The sequence below is a fragment of the Carlito syrichta genome, unplaced genomic scaffold (genome assembly GCF_000164805.1).
Source record: "Carlito syrichta isolate Samal-C Ts95f unplaced genomic scaffold, Tarsius_syrichta-2.0.1 Scaffold316251, whole genome shotgun sequence".
Classification (NCBI taxonomy): domain Eukaryota; kingdom Metazoa; phylum Chordata; class Mammalia; order Primates; family Tarsiidae; genus Carlito; species Carlito syrichta.
In genome coordinates, this window is record NW_007260347.1 from 389,296 (window position 1) to 413,812 (window position 24,517).

Genomic DNA, 24,517 nt, shown 5'->3' on the forward strand with positions numbered 1-24,517 from the left:
ATATTTGCTTTATGGGGGGATATTATTTTATTATCATCTGTATTATTTTGCCATTAGAAGGTTGATTTTAAAATGAGCCCTATCAATGAGAAATATATATGTTTAATGACTTAACTATACATACATATATATATATGTTTTTTTAAATTGGCTTCAACTGAGTATGAAAAGTAAAACTGCTGAAAATCTAAGCACCTGGTCACCTTTGGCCTTCCATTGCTTTGGCCTTCAGTAAAAAATAGCCTCTTCTCTGGATCAGGGAAGCATGCACAGAGACTAGTGACAGGTGCACAGGTTTGAGGACATATTCATCAGAAGGAAGACAGTGCTGAGAAGTCACATACCCTGAGCCACATTGCCCCTGAGCCTGGCCCTGGCAAGCTGGGTCAGGGGCCTCGAGACTGGTGAAGTGGAAGTCTGTGCTTGGTCTGAGTAAGTAACTTCCTGTCTTCACAAAAAAAAGTTAACTGTAAATTCCAGGTACTTGTAGGCAATGGTGAGGAGACCTGGGTCTTCCCTGAGCACCTGTAACTCGGATTGCGTTGGGAGTCCATCCCACTGTGAATGAGTCTCCTGGGTCTTTTCCGAGTGGCTTGGGCACTTAGGAAAGGCAGTGAGAAGACAGAGCTGTAAGGCATGTGCCTTCTGCCCCCGAGTTTTCTCTAAGTGGACTGACATTTGCTAATTGTAGGCACTGCAGCCAGTCCTTCATTCTCAGTCTTTCTGTAGAGCCCAGTCCCTCAGGGCTTTGAAAGGAGAGGGATTAGAGGGTCTCAGCGAATAGGGGAACAGCACTGTCTTTTGACCCTAGACGGGACTGTGTTTCAATGAGACTTCACCTGGAAGCAGCCTGCTTGTGGGATTTGACTTGTCTGTCTGCCACAGTCCTTAGGGGAAACCACTGTGTTTCAGGCCTTTGAAGGTAGGTTGGTGTCTGTGTCCATCTCAGAGGAGGCACTCAGCTTCTCAGGATACAGCCATTTTGGTTGCAACTGAGAGTCAAATGTTACAATCCAGAGTTGTCTCTTCCTCCTCTTTCATCATCCTCTGAAGGCCTTTTCCCTTCTGGAGGTCAGGACTTGGTGGACACATGTTAGTCTGTGGGGCTTTTTTGACTGAGTGGAAGAAGGAGACCCTCCAGGGAGAGAAGCAGCAAGGTGCTTGAAAGGTTAGTTGTTAAAGTCATCCTGGTCAGGAAGAGAAAGAATTGGAGCCGGCACTGCTCCCTTGAGAATGTGGTGCACATTTAGGGAGCTTTTCTAGAATGACAGATGGAAAAACAGAGAAAGGCAAAGAGAAGCTGAGTGTGGGGCCCCGTCACAATGGTTTGCTCTGCCCTGAGGGTAAGACTCTGATCCTGGGGAATCCGCAAGTATGGGCAGAGCGAGGCTGGGGTTGGGGTGCTGACTAGGAAGTGAGCCTGGCTGAGCCACAGACTGGCTGTCCTCAGATTTGCCCCCAAGGCCACTGGCTCCACAGCACCTTTGAGAGGGCTGCCTGTCTTCAGAGAGGCCAGTCACAGGGCTTGCAAATCCAGAAGAGATGGAAGCAATAGCAGTCCTGTAAATTTTTATTGATTGAATTTTTAAATGGATAATTTAAGCTCCCTTGGCATGATAAAAGATGCCACTTAAAGACATCAGGCTGTATTTGTAGGTGTGAGGAACTGGCTTTTTTTCTCCTCCTAGTTTGCATGTTTTCCCTCTCTAGTCTTCAAAACTGCTGGCACCAGCAGTAATAAACACTGATAAAAATCAAAATTGATTTTTACCAGTGGACAGTTTATACCTAGAGAAACGACTTATGCCTACCTAATACAGAAGGGGAAAAAATGAAGAACCTTCAGTGATCCGTGAAAACCTAAACGTTTTCAAACAAATCCCAGGAACAGAATTGCTATCGGTAGATATCAGTACCTAGCTTACAGGCTGTGTTGAGTCAGATATAACTGAATGCAGTGAGAGCCCAGAGCTAAATAGCCTTTCGAATTAATCTGAAAACAAGCTCTGTGTGTGCATGCGTGCGTGTGTACGTGTAGCATATGTACCATATGTATGTAACTTGACAGTTGTCAAATGGTGCCTCTATTTTTTGCCCACAAATCTTTGTATTTGCAAACTTAGAATCCGTGCCAAAATGCAGTGCCATTTGTCATTTTTAGCTCTTTCTCTAAAGAACTGGCCCATGTACACATTTCTGGTTATGGTTTGTGAAATTCTTAGTTTAAAAAGATACCTCTACGTATATCAAGAGATACCAATCTTGGACTTCCATGTGTCGCTTTGAACCTTTGAGTGCCACGTACCCTTCTTGGCCTCTTTGGTGTAGAGGCCACTGCTTCCCCCTGCTGGCGATGGCAGTTCACTGAATGGCGTCTGGCTGGGCTTCCCGCTGTTTAGCCTGTGCTACCTGGGGGAGGGGGAGAGCTAAGGAAAAGGGTGCGATGAGTCTGAAGTGGGTACTGTGAGGATCCCTGGCCTAATTAAGCTCGGGTCCATGTTTGCTGTCCTGAGAACGAGTGTTCTCAAAGGTGGGCGGGAATGGAATCTCATTGAGAGTCCTCTGTGAAGCGTAGACGGATGGCTCCCTTTCGCAGCACACAGATCCTGCAAGGCCAGCCTCACTCTTCTGGAACACAGAGGGTGGCCAAGACCACGTGTCCCCTCCATGAGCTGGGTCCCTCAGGGATACTGTGGCCTGAATGGATTTGGAGATGGCTGTTCCTCTTCCTCAGAGCTGCTCTGATAGGAACATTTTAGAGGAGGTTGCTGTCCAGCGCCACTCCCTGGCTATGCAGAGCATTGTCTGTACGTTTGTCCGCTCCTTAGGACAGCTGGGGCCTGGAGATGGTGACTCTGTTTTGCACATGAAAAAATGAAGGCCCGGGAAGTGACATTGGCAGCTTGTTTAGAACAAACTAAATCAATCTCTGTGGAGGCTGTATCCTAAGACACCATTTCTATGCGGAAAGTCGCTCCTGGGAACCAAGTGGATGGCCCCTCACTGCCCTCAGCTGCCCTGACATCTGAACATCTTTTGTGCATCTCCACACCTTATCCAGTCATTGTCAAGCTAAAGTAGGTAGCATGAGGACTATAGCTCAAATGTTTTTTCTTTTGGAAACAAAACCCACTCTAGACAGTGGAGGAATGTGCACTTTCCATTTTCTTACAGCCTGCAGACCTCTGCCCAATGCTCCCGGGGAATGAATTTGAGGGTTTCAGAAAGAAATGACAAGCCTGTCCCAGCCGGGCAATGATTTCTTTGGAGGCTTTATGTAACTTGCACATCAGATGTGGACGAGGGCAGTTCCTTAGGACTGATGTTGCAGAAGTGGCCTGCCGAGGCTCGAAAAGCCCGAGCTCCTGTGTTCAAGGCCTCTCCTGGGAAACAGTGAAGGGGACGAGTCACAGGAGACTCTGAGAAGAAACATCCACCAAGAGGCAGCTTAGAGGCTGTGAGCACAGAGCTGCGGCGAGATCCAGCCCTCTCCCTTCAGCCTCTGAATCCCATTAGTCGCACACTTAGCCCACGAGCCTCAGTCACCAGGAACATGAGTTGGGGCATATGAGGTCACCCACTTCGTGCTGAGGGACCCAGGCCTCCTTCCCTGGGGGTGTATCTGTATCTGCAGCACTGCACAATAGAGGCTTCATTTTAATTTATTTTCATTAGAGGCATTTTGAAAAATTTAAAAGACAACCTCACATCAACAGTTATGTATAATAGTTAAAGGGAAACCGGCAGAAGTGGGTAAGAGCTTGCCTTGGTGAATTATAATTACTTGAGATTTCTTTTCTTAATGGAATTAATTCTTAATGGAATTAATTCATTAGATAATGTCTGCATCAAATCTGTAGAAAAGGAAGAAAAATCTAGCAACAAAAACCTAGCTATTATCTAACTTGCCATAAATATTTGCATTTATGATACTTTGGAATCCATGATATGGATTGCTTTGATTAAAACATGTCAGTTGAATGAAACGCTACTGGGGGGAATTGTTTTTTGCTGCTAGATAAATGCTGATGTTTATTTTTAAACCAGGAAACATTGATCCTGTAACAATGGCCTATTACAATTGCTTTATTACAGCGCAGGGCTGATATGATCATTTGGCTAACGGGTGTGGGTGTGAGATGATGCTGGCTCACTGTCCTCTCGCCCACTCGAATTCTGATATGCCTCCTGCCGGGGGAGTGGTGGCCAGGGAGGTGCGTTTCACCGGTGCCCAAAGCCATGTCTGGCCCCACTAGAACAAGCTACTTTTACTTTCTGTTTTCCTTCAGAAAACACCAACTGAGAGAAACAAGCCAGATAGCTGAACACAATTTCATTAAAGTTAAATGCCAGCAAAAATAGGGAGCTTTTTATGATTTGAGACGATGATGAATTCGTGCACATGTTTCACACATGGACTTGCCGGTTTTCCATGTAATACAAACAAGGTCTGGTTCTTTCTATGAACTGGCTGCCTCATCTTTATTTGATTTTTTCAGAAGTAAATGGATTCAGCTGTTAATCCTTTATTAAAAAATGTGGGGTTTTTCCCCCACTGAATCTTTGACATGAATTCAAAGGTCAGAATTTACTGTCTAATACCGAGACCATGTGTACAAGAACTGTTTTTGCTTCTCATTATTCCCTCCCTCCTTTAGCGAATGTTTAACTTGTACCTTCTAGATGTTAGATACTGGGTGAGTTGCTCAGAGATTAGTCCATGGGAGTGATTTTGTTTTTGTGTTTTTCTTCATATGCCGCCTAAGTAAGGGGATTCAAGCTTATACACAGAGAGAATGCAGAATATACTTGGTTCTTATTTCTGTTGCTGGTTTCCTTTTTAAAGACAATTTATAAACTGCTGCTTTTGGAACTTCTAAGAAACCAGAAGGATGTGTTTCAGTGCTCCCCTCAGCTCTCTGCCTTTGCGAGTGAGGACATCGTTTCACTCATGCATGCTATTCCTTCCCTGCTCTACATCTTTCTGTGTCCTGGACAAAGAGCTCAGCAGTGATGTGTGTGTTTATTCTGCCTTCGATGTATGCTAACATTTTAGGAACTAAATATTTTAAGCGATGTCTTAAAATGCTTTGGTTTCCATAATTTTTCCTCTATGTATTTTTTTTTTTTTTTTTTTTTGAGTTGGAGTCTCACTCAGTCGCCCAGACTGGAGTGCAGTGGCTGCTCCCGGCCACCGCAGCCTCGACCTGCTGGGTGATCCTTCTGCCTCAGCCTTCCAAGTAGCTGGAACTACAGGCGCGCACTACCACGCCCGGCTAATTTTTAAAATTTATTGTAGAATTGAGGTCCCGCCAAATTGCCCAGGCGGGTCTTGAACCCGCGGGCTCAGGCAATTCACTCACCTCGGCCTCCCAAAGCGCAGGATTACAGGCTGAGCCACCGAGGTTGGCTCCTCTATGTATTTTAAAGTTGTATTTTCTGTTTTGACGTGGAAGCCATCTCAGGAGTGGGGGCAGGAAAGGACTCTTGACACCGCACATGTTGGTGATCTGATGTGTAATAAATCCACGGCTTGACAGCTGACCTTGTTTCCCAGAAGGGTGAGGTGTATTTCTGCAGGGTCAGATGGAAAGAGCCACTCCCAGCATGTTCTCCCATGTTCTGCATCAGCCTGGTGAAACCTGCCCTACCAAGGCATCAGTTTTTGTACATTATGTTCAATAAATTCTGTGCTCTGAATATATTTAAAGAATGCTTCAGTGTCAAATTATTGTGAATGGATGGCTTAAGAACATTTAGATATGCTTTGGAGAAGGTACGAGAGCCCACTGCTTCTTGGGAACAGGACATTGGTTTAAAGGAAAACCAGAGATATTTTGCACCAGAAAACAGATCTGAGAGATGACTTAGGTCAACTTCCTCATTTAACTGATGAGGAGGAATCTTTCACCGAGAGTGCTTAAGCACAGGGGCCAGCTTGCATTTAGTGTTTTCCTGTTGAGGGAGGCATATGTCACTGACTTACAGAGCACCCTCCCCCCCATGAGTTGCTTTTGACCTTGAAAGATGGGGTGACTTCTGTCTATAAGCAGCGGTTGACACTTTTCCATTTTCCAATGTTATGTTTAAACATGAATGAAAACATTTTAATTTCCTTTGCGTAAGTAACTTCCTTTGGATAGTAACACCACGGGCAAGTGGTAAAGACCAAGGCTTCATACAAGACACAGCACGAAGTCAGTTTTCCTCCAACTCCAAACCCACTTCCTTTCTCCATAGACATCCTGAATCCTGACTCTTCTGGAGATCCTCTGTTCATGTAGATGTCTGTGTATATGCAATCTTGTATTTTCTTATACACAAGTGGCAGCACGCATTACCTGCTTTCTTGGCCTGTTGCTTTTTTGACTTTGAAATATGTCTTGAGATCATTTCATGCCAGCCCACACAGTGCTACTGTCAATCATCCCAGTGACTGTAGTTTTCCTCCATATGATATGTCCATGGTTGTACTTATTGAGGGCATTTAAGTGATTTCCAGTCTTGCTGCTACAGACAAAACTACGACAAATGCCCCTATAAATGAGCAAGACTTTCTTGGGTTCAGTTCCCAGAAAAGAAATGGTTGGGTCAGAGGGCGCCTGCATGTTAATTGTGTTGGATACTTTCTACTTTGCCTTTCAAGAGGATGGATCCATTCATAGTCTCAGCGTGCCCTACTTCCTCATTCCTCTGCCAGCACAGGGCATCAGCTAGCTTTTGGTTCTTCACCCAGCTGAAAAGTACACATCGTATCTTAATTTTTGTTTCCGGTTCTTTGCAGGAGGTTGAGCAGCTGTTCACATGTGTAGAGGCCATTTAAAAGCACACGTAAAGACCTGCAGGGAAGTGAGGTCAAGGGTAATGAAGACTATTCCCACAGAGCTGCATGTAAAGAGGCCCAGGGCGTGCGCTCACAAGGGTGGAGTGGAAACAGGAACCTGCCTTGCTTACTAACGGGAAAATTACATGCAGCCAAGTGTATAGAAATGGATTGGCCGGTCGCGGTGGCTCAAGCCTGTAATCCCAGCACTTTGGGAGGCCAAGGTGAGAGGATTGCCTGAGTCCATGGGTTCAAGAACAGCCTAGGCAACTTGGTGAGACCTTATCTCTACAATAAATCAAAAAATTAGCCAGGCATGGCAGTGTGCACCTGTAGTTCCAGCTACTTGGAAGTCTGAGGCAGAAGGATCACCTGAGCCCAGCAGGTCAACACTGGGGTGGCCATGAGCATGCCACTGCACTCCAGCCTGGGCGAAGGAGTGAGATTCCAACTCAAAAAGAAAAGAAAAGGATTGGGCAGGGGAAATAAATAACCTGCTATGGCCAACTCTTAGAGCTCTGATGCCTGCTTATCTCAGCCACCTCACTATTGGGCCCATCTGGACACATGTATGTCACTCGTGCATTCTTGGGGCCCCTTTGACCATGGCATTCATGGAGGACGCGGGTGAGACAGATTTCAGCATCTCTGACCTTGGGGCGGGGGGACCGAGAAAGGGTGGTGGTCTTGAAGGCGTTAAAACCTCTGCTGGGAAAGAGTTTTCTAAACAACAACACAGGGAGCTATTTTGAAGAACTGACCACACTGCTTTGCTATTATCTTTGGTTAGTGTGTTGGAAGACAAATCTGTTACCTGAGAATTTGCCAGGAGTAATGGGAGTGACATTCCCCATCAGAAACTGAAAATACCTTCAGAAATTGCACTGAGAGTCTAGATTTTTCTTTTTTCCCCAGTAGAACTTCTATTTCTGTTTTCTTAGCAATGTTTGACTACTAACATCACTTCAAAGAAGAAAAGAAGTAGTAAAAAAAAAAATGAGAGAAACACAAAATTCGTGTGATGGGCTTTTTGAAAAATGCCCCTGCTACTACTTCAGAAATGTTAAGGAAAGGAGTACAGAAGACAGGAGGCTTTTTAAAGTCAAGCCAAGCCGTTATGTTTTAACCCCCTCCGTGCAGTCGTATTGCTAGTCCTAAAAGTAGCTCCAAACTGTAGAAGATATTTCCCATTAGCAGTGATAAAACCATCCAAGGATATTTATCCAGTTGATGTGTGAGGGAGGGCTGGCAGCCCACAGCTAGGGCTCCATCGTTGCCTCCCCTTTCTATTCCCATAGTGTAGACACTGAGGGGGATCCCAATGTGCACAGACTCAGATGCTCAGTGGTCCTCCCCTTAGCTGTGCCTGTTCTGCCGCACCCTCTGTGCGCCACCCCTACCTCCCAGAGCATTTTCAACTCTCTTCCCATAATCTTCCCTTTACTGGAGGGAAAGCGATTTGAGAGGAAGTTCTAAGTTTTGTTGTGGTTGGGTTTGGTTTTGAGGTATTTTTAAGTTGATTTTTTACCAAAGCATCTTTTGTGTATAATATAAAAAGCCAACTAAACAGGCTCATAATGAAAACCAGCAGCCCGCATCACGCTGGCTTCCCCTTTGCAGCGGCAGCCATTTTAGCTGTTTCTTCTTGTATCAACTTCTGATATGATTATATTATGTTTTCTTGTTTTTTCTCTTCAATATATTATCTGTTGACTTCCTCCTATGTAAGATAAGGATTTATCTCCAATAATCTTTCTCCCAAGCACAGATCTTCTTCTCTTTCTCTCTCTCTCATACAGATGATAATGTTTGGCTGTATCAGTGTTCTTTTGCACAATTAAGACTACTAAAATATTGTTTACAGCTGTACCTTGGATGTTCTATGACTGTATTTCCTTTTCATGTACAATCCTTTGTTTCCCCTGGAGTTACTAAGTCATAGTGTTTTATTTGCTCAGTTCCCTATGTATCTAGTATGAATTCAGCTCCAGGCCCTGACAGAAGTGCAGACCTCCTCAGCGCATTCACACACACCAGGCAATCTATGATTTTTATTTAAATTTTTTTTTTTTAAAGAGAGATCACTCTTGGGACTCTCCATTCTTCTGGCTCCTATCAAGACTGATTAGTGTCTGAGGCTCCTGCACAGCTCTCATCCCAGGAAGGTCCTTCACTCACTATCATCTTCAGAACTCCCTTTACTCTCTTCTAGGTTGAATTTCTTCTTCTGAATTTTCTAGCTTCTGCTTTCTTGTTTTGCTATCTTATTTTGGGGGAACACATCAGGTTTCTAAAAATAGAGTATGTGGAACATAATTTTAAAAAGAATTTTATATACCTGAATGTGTCACATTCTGTACTCCCACTTGATGGATGGTTGTACTGGGTATAAAAGATAAGGCTGAAATCATTCTGAGGATCTTGAAACTGTTTCACTGATTTCCAGCTTCTAGTGTTGCCCTTAAGAAATCTAATGCCATTCTAATTCCCAATTTTTTTTTATTTCTGGGAAAATTCTTTTTCTTTTTTTTTTTTTTTTGAGTTGGGGTCTCACTCTGTTGCCCAGACTGGAGTGCAGTGGCCGCTCCCAGCCACCGCAGCCTTGACCTACTGGGCTCCGGCAATCCTTCCACCTCAGCCTTCCAAGTAGCTGGAACTACAGGCACACGCTACCACACCTAGCTAATTTTTTGAGGTCTCGCCAAGAGATGAGAGCTAGGTCTCGCCCAGGCGGGTCTCAAACCCATGGGCTCAGGCAATCCACTCACTTCAGCCTCCCAAGGCGCGGGATTACAGGCTGAGCCAGTGAGCCCAGCTGGGAAAATTCTTTAACTTGAATTTTCAATGCTCTTTTGATTTTTTTCTAACATATTTATAATTTTCAGTTACTATTTCTTTATTTTCCTATTATTATTCTTTGTTTATTGCAATCTTCTCTAGTTAGATGTATGCATTTTTTCATTGAGAATATTTTAGTCCTTTGTTGTTCTTCTTTTGTTGTTATATGAAGAATTGAAAAATGTGGTGGTATTTAAAGCACTAAGATTATTTTCACAAACTGGGCAAAAAAATCAAGATTCTACCTCTACAAAAAATAAAAATAATTAGCTGGGTGTAGTGGTGCACACCTGTAGTCTCAGCTACTTGGGAGGCTGAAATGGGAGGATCACTCGAGCCCAGGAGGTCAAGGCTGCAGTGAGCTATGATTACACCACTGTACTTCAATGTAGGTGACAGAATGAGACCCTGTCTCTAAATTTAAAAAATAATAAATGTTAAAAAAGTATTTTCATTGAGGAGATTAGAATATTTTCATTAGAAGATTTGTTGCTGTATGCTCTGTATATCTACTGTCACTTTGGACTAGATTTGACCTCTCTCATTTTCGAGGCATTCCTCAAATGCATGGAGGTCCTTTCTGACCTTGCAAGTGAGCACTGAGGACCTGGTAAGAGACTGAATGTGGGCAGGTGGGATCTGCAGAGTGGCAGGTTTCTAGGAAAGCTAACTGGTCGGTAGAAACCTGACAGATGCCTAGGCTGGAGTGCAGTGGAACCCTCACAGCCACCACAGCCTTGACCTGCTGGGCTTAGGCGACCCTTCTGCTTAAGCCTTCCAAGTAGCTAGAACTACAGACACATGTCACCACACCTGGCTAGTTTTTGTAATTTACTGTAGACTTGGCCAGGATCTGGGCTTTTTTTTTTTTAAGCTTGGGCTGGTTTCTCTGGGCAGGAACCTTCCAGGGTCCTTCCTGGCAGCTTGAGCCTGATCACCATCTCTCTAGGAGCCAAGTGGAAAAGGAGGTTGTACAATGTCACCGTTTAATGTGTAGAGTTTTACTCACTACATGTGGGTTATCCCTTCTCCAAAATGCTTGGGGCCAGAGGTGTTTTGGATTTCAGGGGTTTTTTTCGTTTGTTTGTTTTTTTAACTTTAGAATACTTGCATTATCTTTGCCAGTAGACTGCCCCTAATTTGAAATTCTTAAACCCAAAATTCTCCAATGAGTATTTCCTTTGAGTGTCATGTTTTGGATTTTGGAGCATTTTTGATTTCAGATTTTCAGATTAGGTATATTTAAACTGTATTTTTAGCATGATTCATTGACCTGGCTAAGTCCAGAGATCTCCAGGTTGGTTTTTTTACAGGGATTAGGATCTGGGAGTCAATCCCCCTTGACAAATTTGTAACATATTTCGGAGTCCTCCTGCTTTTAGCCTCATGGTTCCTCAGGCCTTGAAGTCTGGGTCCACCATTTCTTGAGCCCCTGGGGGCATCTGTGGCAATGTGAACTTACTTCTGAGCTGCATGCCCTGGCCAGGTTCTTTCTGCCTTCTGTTGTTCAGTCAGTGATGAGCTGCCCACATTTCCAGATTCCAGAATTCTGCCATCTCTCATTGGCCCTAACTCCTTTTCTGTTTATCCTTGTGACTTTGTGCCATTTGATTCTTTCGCATCATTTATTGGGACTTTAGGAGGAAGTAGATAAAAGCACGTGTCTACCTGTCTACCTTAGCTGGAAGTCTGGAAGTCCTGTTATGTGGTGGGTGTCCTGTCCATCCATGTATGTAGATCTTACTAATGGACACCATGATTTCAACAGAAGTAATGACCACCCAAGTTTTGTTTAGTTTCTAAATTCTCCTGAGGAGCTGGGCTCGGTGGCTCAGCCTGTAATCCCACGCCTTTGGGAGGCTGAGGTGAGTGGATTGCCTGAGCCCGCAGGTTCGAGACCCGCCTGGGCAGCAAGACCTCATCTCTACAATAAATAAAAAAATCAGCTGGGCGTGGTAGCGTGCGCCTGTAATTCCGGCTACTGGGAAGGTTGAGGTGGAAGGATTGCCGGAGCCCAGCAGATCGAGGCTGTGGTGGCCGGGAGCGGCCACTGCACTCCAATCTGGGCAACAGAGTGAGACTCCAACTCAAAAAAAATAAAAAATAAAAAATAAATTCTCCTGAGGGGCTGGAAACAATACAAATGTAGGAGTAAGAGTAGCAGGTTGCTAATAACATGTGGAGATATCTACTATTTGATGAAAGGCATTTCTCTTAAAATACATCATTGACTCTGTTTGGATCACTTGCCAGTTATAGTTTTCCCATGATCAGCATTGGGGCTGGGTGGCTCCAGAAACCATCCGTTTTCAGCCCATTCTACTGGTGAAGAAACTGAGGCCAGCAGGGTCTAGGTGGGGCAGAGTCTCCAAAGCTAATAGGGATGAGAGCTCTTGGATGCCTGTGTGAGGCTGAGAGCTGCCCACTCCCTGCCTCTGGGGTGAGAATCCTGAGATGGATTCTCAGGGGACCCCTACCAGTCCTGTGGCCTTCTGTTCAGGGACAGCAGGTGTCTGCAGTGTCCTTCTGGAAATACCCTGGCTAGTAGAAAACAGGCATCCTCAAGTTCTCTGCTCATCTTACTGAAAAAAAGGCAGCAACATCAAATTCCTAGCCAGTATTTAGAGTGTGTGGTTGTCATCTCGATGTTTGAATTCAGAGCTCCAACCGGGGGGTCAGAGCATTTATTTTTTGAACTGGTATTTATTGAGTTCCTGCTATGTGCCCGATGCCATTCCACACACTGGGGACGACTGTGTGGACCCACTGGGGACCCATCAGGAAACATGACTGACAGGTGTCCTGCTGGCCAGGTACTCAGGCCAGAGGCGAGGCTGACAGTGAACAAAAACTAACAGAGGATATGGTCAGATTTCAGGTACCAGCCAACGCCATGCTGAGTTGCAGAGGGTGCCATGGGGAAATGGCTGCACTGTGGTGAGGGACTCATTTGTTTGGAGTGGACAGAGCATCCCAGGGGAGGGAGGAGCTGGTGTAAAGACCCCGAGGAGATCAGACTCTGAGTTTGATGTGTTCACAGAACAGCACAGAGGCCGCAGTGACTGGGCCGGGGGCTGGGGCCAGAGGTGCCCAGGAGGGAGGAAGAGGGAGGCTCGGAAGGTTCGTTCTAGAAATGTTGGTGGGTAATTTACTCCCATCTGGTGTTCAGTCACTTAAAGCCATCAAGAGTGGATTGGAGGCCCCACACCACTGTCCAAGCTCCCCCACTTATGTGATGACTGCTCCTCCCCTCTCTGGTTCCCCTCTGTGGCTCTAATGGCTGTACATCTGCCCTGGCCATGGCCCCAGCGCGGTTCCACATTCTGCGTCAGAGAGCTCAGTCCCTCATGCCTGAGTCACCTGTGCTCCCAAGGGAGGATGCGTGACCAGGGCCGCGTCCCCGAGCCACACACCACACGCCGCTGCTCAGCCTGGCAGCACCGCTGGGAGATTAAACCCATGTGCTTAGAGCAAGGCAGAGAAATAACTTCTTTGGATAACCAGCATCTGGTAGTTAATGGGCCTCTGAGAGCCGTATACAATTTAAACTTTTTATTTAAAAAAAAAAAAGCTCATTTGCTCTCCTGGGAGCTGTGCTGTGAAATTATCAGCTGCATGGGCTGCTCCCCACTTCTTAAATGTAACTAAACACACAACAGAGAACATTAATTTTGTCTTGCTTTGAGCAGGACTCTGGGTTTTTCTCTCCCCTCTGGGTGAAAGCTGTCCCGAGTTTTGTGCAGAGGCATTAAGGTCAGAAGCAAAGACTGGGATGCCTGGTGTCCATAGGCCTCTGACCCTGTTCCCAGAGAGTGTCCTCAGCCTCTAAAGTACCCCCCTTCCTTCATTAGCCTAGAGTCTGACCTCCTGCCCAGGAGAAAGGGACCAGGGTGCTTTCATTGCCTTCATGCTTCCTTCCTGTGTCAGCTGTCCCCATGCCAAGAAGCCCAGCAAGGGGTGGCAGCCAAGTCCCAGTGAGGGAGTCTTGAAGCTTCTCTCTGGCGCCACATACCCCTTCTAATGTGTGATGGAGCATGCTGGGTTCCCTAAACACAGTTGAGGAGCCCTGTACCCACCGGGAGCCAGGAGGACACCCCTGTCCCGAGGGCAGCCACACAGAGGGATCTCTCTATTTGCTGCAATTTGGACACCGGGTTTTACTCACGGTGTGTGACTTCAGGCAAGCCCCTTGTCCTCTCTGAGCCTCAGTGTCCTCGCCTGCTAGATGCGGGGACTCGTACACCTTTAATTGGACCCAGCTGGGCCTCCCAAGTGACACCGTGCCTGGCATGCGGCCTGTTCACAGGTCTCTGTGTGGAATTGGCCATGTTTACTGAGGGTCTTTCTACCATGCCCCTGACCCTCCTGGAAAGATCTCAGTGAGTGAGCCAGAGCCCTTTCCGTATCCCATGGAGCTCACATTCTAGGCAGGGGATAAGCGTAAGCACATAAGACCCATCAAGACACAGAAAGAAGGCCAATGGGGCCAGGGCTTGGGCAGGCAGGGACAGACACTGTGGGCAGCAGTGAACCAGACGCAGGGATCTTGTTCTGGGGCAGGGGGAGTCCCTGGGGAGTTTTCAGCAGGGCAGACAGTGGTATGAGACGAGCCTGGGAGAACTGGGGTCTACTGGTGAAATTCTCTGGAAGACACTCCGCTTCCTTTCTTTAGAACCATCATCCCCTTGGTTGACTTAAAAAACCCACAAGAACATTTTTCAGGTTGTTTAATTTTATTAAAAAAATCAAATTTGATGATAAATGGTGGCGTGGTTGCTTCTAGCCTCGGATACAAGAACTACTCATCTGTGGACACATCATCAAGACCCACCATCAGCCCCACCTGGAACTCCCCCCACCCCAATATCAAGACCTGCCCTTTGGTAAATACGCCAGGAACACTCGTGGCTCTCTGAGACCTCGAGAATATTAGCTTGGTGTTTTTTGTTTGTTTGTTTGTTTGAAGAAGAATGGGTAATAAGTTAGAGAAATTTCAGCAGGCCGATGGAGGCCTACATGGTCTCAGGGAGAACAAGGGCTTCCCTCTGAAAGCATCATCAGCCTCACAGACAGTTGCTCAAGATCTGTGTTAAGAGCTGAGATCGAGAGGGAAACGGGGAGGATGGAGGGGGTGAGCCACCGGCCTGCAGTCCTGACCTAAGCCCACCGGGATGCCAGTTAATTTCCAAGTGTGCAGATGAGGTCTGGGGCACACAGGCAGGGTCCTAGGGAGGCCCAGCCCATCCCTCCTGTGAGGATAGCCCCCTCCCAGCACGGACACCCGTACATTAGGTCATGGTGTGGAGGCTGGGCGAGACAGGCTGTGCAGCACCACGTCTCCAGGGGTAGCCTGGAGACCCAACCTCCACATCTGGGGGGCCCAGAGACACACATTCAGAGGTTCACTCCCCCTCTGTCATTCAAGCACAGTGGATCTTGGAGACAAAACGGTTGTGCAGGGCTAATGGCAAAGCATGTCGTGTCACCGCTATCCTTAGTATGAATTACTTTCCAGAGGCTGGAAGTGCTGCTTCCCTCCAAAGACCTGCCCCCAGCTGCTAGCCCGGTGCACACGGTGGTCCTGGGGCTTGGGGGGCCAAAGCCCACTGGGGAGGCCGTGCTCCCTGCCCAGATGGCACTCTCCACACTCACATGCTGGCCGGGGAGGACTGGATGTATCTGCATGCAGTGTGGATAGCTTGAGGTCTGACTCGCAGAAGCACCAGCAGATGCAGACACCAGCAGTCAAGACTCAGAAAGCTGCCCCAAGAGACAAACTCTTTGCCAGAAAGCTGAGAAGTACCGAGAGCTTGGAGCAGCATCTTTAATGCATGGCCCCGCTTTGAGTGGGTTGCTAAATGAGATGCCACATGCAAATTAAGGATCTTTAAACAACCACCTACAGGCTTGGCAGGACAGCAGGCGTCATCCCCAAGGCAGAGCCTTGGGGTGTCCTCTCGCACCCATCCTCCCAGAATCCCAGGATGCAGGGAGAGGAGGGTGGGGGGCTGTGAATGGAGGGGTTCCCCGACCAGCGCCTGTCGGTGAGCTACCCATGAGAAGGAATGTGCAGGACCGGGAGTGATGATCTAGACAGAAGCTCACACAGCAATGAACATTGCTGCCATGTCCATGTGCATGGCCAGTGGCCCCAGGTCACGGGACATGGCATGGACTTTGCAGGTGATATGAGCTCATGGGCAAGCCTGGGACACGGGCTGGGCTTAGAAGCATGGCTCCTCCCTACAGATCGCTTGAGGGGCCCACTGCTGGGCGGGAAACCTCAGGGCCAGAATGGTTTCCAGAAAAGCCATCTTTTTTTTTTTTTGAGATAGGTTCTCACTCTGTCTGTGTCACCCAGGTTGGAGTGCAGGGGTGCAATCATAGCTCATGGCAGGCAGCCTCGAATTCCTGGGCCCAAAAGATCTGCCTCAGGCTTCCAAGTAGCTGGAACCACAGGCACACACCACCATGCCTGGTTAATTTTTTTTTAATTTATTTTTTGTAGAGACGGGGTCTTGCTATGTGGCCCAGGATGATCTCAAACTCCTGGGCTCAAGCAGTCCTCCCACCTTGGCATACCAAAGCCCTGGGATGACAGGCACGAATCATCACATCCGGCCTCAGAAAAACCATCTTGACGTCAAGACCAATGTCACAGTCACTCAAGGAAGGCCAATCCTAGGACCAGGAGCAGAAGGGGCAGGGGGACAGCATGAGGACCTCCAGCGCGGGGAGCCATCTGCAGCGGAGGCCTGGAGAGGTTCTGGGCCTCCCCCCCACAGAGCACCAGGGGCGCTTGGTAGGAGGTGGGACGCTTCTCGGGGATGTCGGGACTCGACCCATCAGTCGGCCTTTGTCCTATAAAGAGGAGGCTTTGCCCGAGGGAGTCTTGCTCCATCTTGAACAGCTCATACTCCACGTGAGGAAGGCGGATGCCCAGCGGCAGGCACCCGTTGGTGGCTGTGACGTCCCGCTCGGTGCCCACGGACCAGGCCCCGGGGCCCCCACAGCTGCTTGGCTCAGAGAAGTTGAGCATAGCCGTAGTGACCTGGTCCATGGGGGTCACGTGGGCCCGCGTGACCTCGAACACCAGCTCGGTGCCGCCACGGACCCTGGTGGATGGCATGCCCCTGGTGTAGTGGCCGGCCGCGTACACGGTGAAGGTGGGCTGGCGGCAGTTGGGGTCTGAGAAGTGGTGGTAATACCCCTCCCAGGAGCGGCTGTGCCCGTGGAAGGTGAAGAGTCGGGTGAGGAACAGGACAGCTGGGCGCACCTCGCAGCCTGAGCTGACCCACCAGCCGCCCAGGCGCAGGGGCAGGGCCAGCGGGGGTGGCAGCTCGGGTGGGTGGTGCACGTTGGCACGGGCAATGAGGCCACAGGCCGGGCAGGGCCGCGCGTGGTGCTGGCAAAATAAGCAGAAGAATGGTGGTGCTCCAGGGGCAGCCTTTGCAGGGAACCCCGGCTCGGGACCGACGACAAGACACAGAAGCCCTCCCGTCTCTCCCTCACTGCTCTCCCTCACTGCCTGCCTCCCGCTACCAAGGCACCTTCGCTGCTCGCTACTTGTGCCTCCAGGTAAGCAGTCCCTCCCCAGGGTCTCAGCACCTGCTCCTCTTCCACCTGGAACTCCAGCCAGCTCCTTCTCAATGCCTTAGGTCCCAGCCCCAGAGAGACCATTCCCGACTACGCCATGTAAAGTGGGCTTTGGGGCTATCACATCACCCTCTTCTTTTTGAGACATTTTTTAGAAACAGGGTCTGGCTCCACCACCCAGGCCGGAATGCAGTCACACGATCATATCTCACTGCAGCCTTCAACCCCTGGGCTCAAGCAATCCTCCTGCCTCAGCCTCCAGAGTAGCTGGGACTATAGGTGCCATCGCCACACCAGGCTAATTTATTTTTGGGGATCTGGCTATGTTGCCCAGGCTGGTCTCGAACTCCTGGGCTGAAGGGATCCTCTTGCCTCTGCCTCTCAAAGCACTGGGATTATAGGTGTGAGCCACCGAACCCAGCCCCTCTCTTATTTTCCTCTCAGGTGTACCATTCTCCTGTATTTTCTCTTCTCTCCACACCTCCTCCTTCATCAGATAGTAAGTTCTAGAAAGCCAGGACTATCTCTGTGGCTACTGGATTCCCAGAGTCTGGCACAGTGCGTGGCTCACAAATTTGTGCAAAATATGACATGAAATATTAGTATAGTATTTAGTATGAATTATTATTAGTATTTAGTATGAGTTAGTATTCATATTGAAAATGAATAAATGAGAAATAAATGGACATATGCCTTGGGACCTGAAAGAAGCTGTCATTTCTCATGCCTAGACTGCTGGGTCCTGGAATTCGATTGTTAATGTTTGTCTTTGTCCCTGTTCATTGCTACTGTGTCCTCAGCCTTCCAGGCTCTTCCTAAGCACCACAAGCTGTGCAAAGCGTTCCACGTGAGGGAGCTGAGACTTGGAGGGCCAGCTGGCCTGCCTCGGCTGTCTGGCCTGGAAGTGAAAGGCAGCCTGGTTTAAGCTTGGCCTGTCCGAGACCTGTGTGTTCTTTGTGGGAAGCCTCAGGTGCATCTTCCCTACAAGGTGAGAATGGAGGTTTCTATCTTCAGGAATCTAGTGGTGGAAGGTGAGCATCCATCATCCCATGCCCCTGGAAAGTGGATACGGGAACAGGGATAAAAGCCCACCACCATTCCCAGGCCTTTGGAAGTCCATTGCTAGGAGTGTGGGCCAAGGAGATCACTGGAAAGTCATGAAGAGCATGCAGCCCAAAGATGTTCACTCCAGTGTTATTTATGATGGGGAAAACCAGCCCCCCTCGAGTCTTCAGATGTAACCATGGCCCTCAGTCACTCCAGGCTGGTTTTCCTCTATGGTTGGCCTAATTAACCCTTGTCCCCTGGCCCTACCCTGCAAATTCTCATAAGCTGGGCTTACAGTAAAACAGATCAACAGGAAACAGACACAAAACCAAATTGCGTGGGAGGAGTCAGCCTGCATCTTGGAGTTTTCTCGAAAAGGCTCAGGAGAGGCTAAAAAGGAACCAGATACAGATATATTCCAGGGGCACCAGAAAATGTACACACATTTTAAGAGATGTTGTCTGTGGATTACTTTTAGTTCACCATAATCAGAAGTGTCTGGAAGCTGATGGTAACCACTTTGAGCATCTCTTGTAATTGCAAAGTCAAACGTGACTTGTATTCATCTTTTGTTATTGGTCTGTATTGAGAATTATTATTTTAATACTTTTTTTTCCTTCTTAAGATGTGTATACATTTTTTTTGCCTCTCTTCTTTCTCTCTCCTCTCTCTCTCTCTTGCTTTCTCTCAATGTAAATATATAAAAGGAGCTGCAGCCCAGAATTTAGTCCAGAGTGTCATTCTGAAAGGTAGATGGCTTTGCAATAGCTACTTGTCAGAGCTGATGTGCTCTTGCCATCCCAGAAGAAAACTTAAGGTCAGGGGTCCAAGCAGGATAGGCGAGGGAAGGGGGCCCAGCCAGGAAATTGGCTCCAACATATTATTTTCTTGCAACCCGCCCCCACATTTCCACACATCACTGATGGGTGAGTTCCATGACAAACAAGTGGTGATTGGGAGTTCTGGTTTAGAAAGAAAATATTGGATGATTGAGGACAGTGTTTTTTTGGTGGGGGATTGTCACATTTTATAAGTTCTTATGATGAACCTAAACTTTCCTTAATTCCCATATTATAGAAGACTATATATTTTTTTGGTTTGAAGGATTTTGACTCAGAGAACTCAAGGTGCTCTGAAATTCTAGCAAATGGCTGCAAAAAATGCTTGTAACTAGAGCAAGCAAGCTCCGTGGTTGGCTGGAGAGTCAGTAACTGGGATGCCAACTGATGAGTCTACTCTGATTTAGCCCACATTCTGACTGTTATCATACTAATGTGTATTGACAGGACATAATGTATGACATCAAAATAATCCCAGCACTGCCCTTTCCACCACAAGCCGAAAACTCAAAAGGCTATTATCTGCAGAGAGGACACTGGGGAGGCTAGTTGGTAATTTGGGGCAGCTGGTTTTCGGTATAACAGAAACAAACTGAGAACCAGCAAGTTTTTAGGGTGACACTGGGGAGAGAAAGGGCACTGCCTTCTCCAATGCTTTTGAAGGTGGTGAAGTAAGCTCCCTGTGTCCATGAAAAATCTTCCCGGCATCTTTCTGCAGAGATTTGGAGTCGCACGTGTTAATCAACAATGCCCCCAGCCAGCCGAATTCACACTTGTGCAGAAGCCAAACTCCTACTGGCTTAAGCCTGTTACATAAAGTTATTTCTCAAACAGCACATAACAGTTTCTAATTAACCCCCAGAGGTGACACCAGAGACAAGCTCAGATGATTTTGGTCGAGTGTTGGCTGATTGATTAGGATTCTATATCCAGGCAATGAATTTGGGGATCAAATTGGTTTTAAATTAACTTCTAAAAATGTTCATGTTTACCATCTGGTTTGGGCTGTGGGCAAGGCTTGAGCCCTGGAGAGCGCGAGGTAACAACTAATTCGTTATTTGGGGATTTATCTACAGCATTTCCTTCTTTGAAATTATCTTGCTTTATTTTTTTCCCAAGAAGGGGGGCAGTTGGTGAGCGGACATTTAATTTAATGTCTGTACATCTGGCACTGCTGGTCTCTGCATACATTTCTGTGTGTTTTGCTTCTCAATCACATTTCAGGCTGCCCAAGCAGCAGGGAGGGCAGGGACAGCAATGGCCCAGAGCCCTGCCTGGGGACGTATGAAATTGTCAGCCCCCATACCACCCCCTGGGACCTGTCCTCTCCCCCCTTCTAATGAGGTAGTGGAGCTGGTAATCAACTCACCACCAGTGCCTTCTCTCCTCTAAGCAGGATTAATGCCAGGCCAGACTAGAACATTGGCTGCCAAAATGGGGAATAATTTTGAGGTCATAAAAAGAACTCTGAGGCTGATTTCTGATTATGAGAACGTCTTGTCGTCCTCCTTCTCTGCTGCCTGGATCGTGGGTTTGGAGGAGGCGGGGGGAGAAGGAGAGGAAGGCAGATGGGCATCAGGTCTGTCTTATCCCCAGTGCTTTCCCCTTGAGGCTTTGACAAGTGGCTGCTCCCAGGGATGAGGATTTGCCCCACCTAGTTTAGTACCTTGAGTGTCTAGTATGCAGTAGGCACTAAATACATGCTGAATGATATGAGGATGGCCTAAGGGCTCAGAGTACTCAATAGGGATGCTGAACTCATCCATCCATCCACCCATTCATCTACCATCCACCCATCTACCCAACCATCCATTGATCTACCATCCACCCATCTACCCATCTATCCATCCATCCATCCATTCATCTATTCATCCATCTATCATCCATTCAACTGCCATCCATCCATCTACCCATCCAGCTATCCATCCACCCACTCATCTACCAAACATCCATCTAGCCATTCATCTACCATCCATCCTTTCATCAATCCATTTATCTACCATCCACCAATCCACCCATCCATCCATTCACCTACCATTCACTCACTCATCAATTCATCTCCCATCCATCCATTCATCCATCCATTCATCTACCATCCGCCCATCCATCCATCCACCCATCTATTCATCCATCCATCCACTCATCTACCATCCGCCCATCCACTCATCCACCCATTCATCTATCATCCATCTACTAATCCATCCATTCATTTACCATCCATCCATCCATCCATTCATTTATCTACAATCCACCCATCCATCCCTTCATCTGCCATTCATCCATCCATTCATTTATACACCATCCATCCATCCATTCATTTATCATCCATCCATCCATCCATCCATTCATTTATCTACAATCCATCCATCCATCCCTCATCTACCATCCACCCATCCATTCATTTATCCACCATCCATTCATCCACTCATTTATCCACCATCCATCCATCCATCCATCCATCCATCCATCTACCATCCATCCTTCTATCCACTCATTTATCTACCATCCATCCATCCACCTATCCATCCATCATCCATCCATTCATTCTCACTCTCAAAATATATTCATTAGATGTCTCCCACAGAAGTTCTTCACTTAGAGCCCTACCCTCAACTTAATTTCCACTAACCCTTAACTAGTAAAAGAGAAAACTTCTTCTAATTGTGACTGTAGACAACAAACCCAGTAGCATCAGCAGAACCTCTGATTGTGTTGCCAGTGTCACACCAGCAGTTTGCAGATCCTGGAAACATTGCTTATACTCACTGCTGCTTTGAAATAAGGACGACAATGGATAGGATATTCATAGTATTCCTATTTCACAAGTTGATGTTTTAAGACTTGGGTTACCATTTTAATAGAATTGGTTTCCACATATTTTATCTTATGCTTTTAAAAAACAATTTTTTGGAGGAGGAGTCCTTAGGCTTCATAAGCCACCAGAGGGATTTCTGATACTGAAGAGGTCACAAGTCTCCACCCTTGCCCCAGCCAGGCTCTGAGCTATGTGCCAGAAGGATGATACACAGATGAAGTGAAGTTTCTTTCTGCCTGTTTACCCATCAGGAAGAAAAAAGTCACCAGACTGTCTGCATTTAGGACAGTATGTTTGTGATGGCTTCATTCAAAATCTAGGATAATCAGCTTAAGTGAAATTCACTTTGGAGTCTGGGAGGAGCATCTCAAAGAGCGGCAGTTCCCTTAGACTAGAGTCTCCCCACTTACCTAGGAGCCTGTTAGAAGCGCAGAACTCCAGGCCCCACATCAGACCCGCTAGATCTGACTCTGCACCCTAACAAGATGCCCAGGCAATGTGGTGTTGGACTTTAGCATGGGGGCCGCACTTGATGGTTCTGCTTCCAGTTCACCCCGAGATCTCTGGACAGGTGTGCAGCAGCCCCAGTGGAGCCCTAGAGGAGGGCCGCCCTCTTCCTAATTCATCACCCACGTATATTGGTCCCATTGTGTGCCAGGCCCATGCTAGGTGGCCACGGTGACCCCGCCCTGGTGGAAGGGCTGGCATGGAGGAGCAAACAGATCAACTCCAGGCTGTGCTGAGTGCTGGCAAGGTCAGCATGGGAATTATGTAGTGTGGGGACTGGAAGGGACTTTTCAACTTGGGGGAAGGAAGCCTGCCCAGGCCCATGTGCTCAGCAAGGGCAGGAACGGGATCCTGCCGAGCCCATGAGGACCATATCTGGGGGATGTGGGCTGGGGAGGATCAGACTGGCAAGGCCAACCAGCGTTTCCTTCCAGAGAAAGCCAGTCAGCCTTGTCAAGGCCTGAGAAAAGATGACAAGGCCTATGCAAATGTTCCGAGGCAAGCAGGCCAGAGTTGGGGTGGGGGGCATTGACAGGAACAGGGCAGAAAGGGCCCCAGGGAGGGACCAGATCACATTGGGCCTGCTGGGCTGGGGCTCTGAGTTCGCCCGCCCTCTCAGGGGCCCCGCACTCACCAGGGCGCTCTGCAGCGGGCGCTGGTATCCGGTGGGCCGGTAGTGCTGCCTCTCTGCCCGGTCGGTGTGGATGTCCCCCAGGAACAGCTCTTCCACCAGCTGGGGCACGGCCCGGGGCTGTGGCTGCAGGCGGCGCTGCACGCGGACCAGGCTGAGCTCGTGCATGGTGAAGCCCAGGGCCGCCACGCAGTCCCCCTCAGCCCTGGTGTCCAGCAGCTCGTACAGCGCCCCAGGGAGCCAGGCCCGGGCCGGGGGCAGCCGCCGCGCACAGTCCTGGCCAGCCTGGGTCTGGTTGAGGCGCCCAGTGACATCCAGCAGGGCTCGGTGGCTGTGGAAGACGATGCCCACCTTGTGCAGGTGGTAATCAGCCTCAGTGGCGCCCCGGGTGACCCAGGAGGCCCGGCGCAGGCGGACCTTGCCCTTGACCAGCAGCGAGTGAGCAGGCTCCTGGCAGAAGGGGTCTTCGTAGTAGAACTGGTAGGCGCGGAAGAGGCGGCTGGGGTGGAAGGTGTAGGAGCGGGTGAGGAACTCCGGTCCGGGGCGCACCTCACAGCTGCCGGGGTGGAAGGAGGCGGGGGTGGGTAGAAAGTGAGCACTGACATTGTGAGCCCCTCTCTTGTCTGAGCTGGACTCCTGCCCATTCCCCCTCCCCAGCCTCTATTTCAGGCCTCAACTCAGGCCTGCACCCCTATAGCCTCAGTTTCCCTGATTGCACTCAGTCAGCTCCACCTTTGGGGCTGGGGCCTTTCACTCAAAGCCTTATGGCCTCAACAAAAAGCCTTCTAGCTTTTTTCCCCTTCATTCTGTTCTAACTTCCCTGACTGGGGGCTCCCTTGCAACCTTTTGGAGACCTCCATGCTGTGAGCTCTGGGAGGCTTTTGTCTGCTTCCTTCCTCATGGATTCCTGGCACCTGGCACCTGGCCCAGGGCTGGCCCCCGCCCATCCCCCCCCACTTCCCTCCCATCCTTGCCAAATAATGGCGGGCTGGAGGAGCCAGTGAAGCAAGAATGATGGGCCTTCCGTTCTGTCTCCCTTCCTCAGGTTGACTTCCCTGAGCCAGCTTCATCTGTGTCTGTGGCAAGCCTTGTTGATCTTACCCAACGGTCAGCAAACTTTCTGTAAAGGGTAGGGTGATAGTTTTTGTTTTTCTGAGCCAGATGGTTTCTGTTGCAATGACTCGAAGTGGTGACTGTAGCACCAAGGCAGCTATGGGGGATATGTAAATGAATGGGCATGGTTGTGTGCCAATAAAACTTTATTTGTAAAAACAGGAAGTGGAGCCGGGCTCCGTGGCTCAGCCTGTAATCCCGCGCCTTTGGGAGGCTGAAGTGAGTGGATTGCCTGAGCCCGCAGGTTCAAGACCCGCCTGGGCAGCAAGACCTCATCTCTACAATAAATCAAAAACTCAGCCGGGCAT

At 48.4% G+C, this 24,517-nt stretch overlaps 1 protein-coding gene across 1 annotated transcript in view; it reads right to left on the reverse strand.

Moving 5' to 3' along the window:
- Positions 1–16,322: 16,322 nt before the first annotated feature.
- APCDD1L (APC down-regulated 1 like) overlaps positions 16,323–24,517 on the reverse strand; it is a 51,069-nt gene continuing 42,874 nt past the window's right edge. The window contains exons 3-4 of the mRNA XM_021706964.1: positions 23,100–23,652; positions 16,323–17,066 (exon numbers count right to left, since the gene is read on the reverse strand). Coding sequence (XP_021562639.1) covers positions 16,323–17,066; positions 23,100–23,652 — 1,297 coding nt within the window. The remainder of the gene's footprint in view (positions 17,067–23,099; positions 23,653–24,517) is intronic.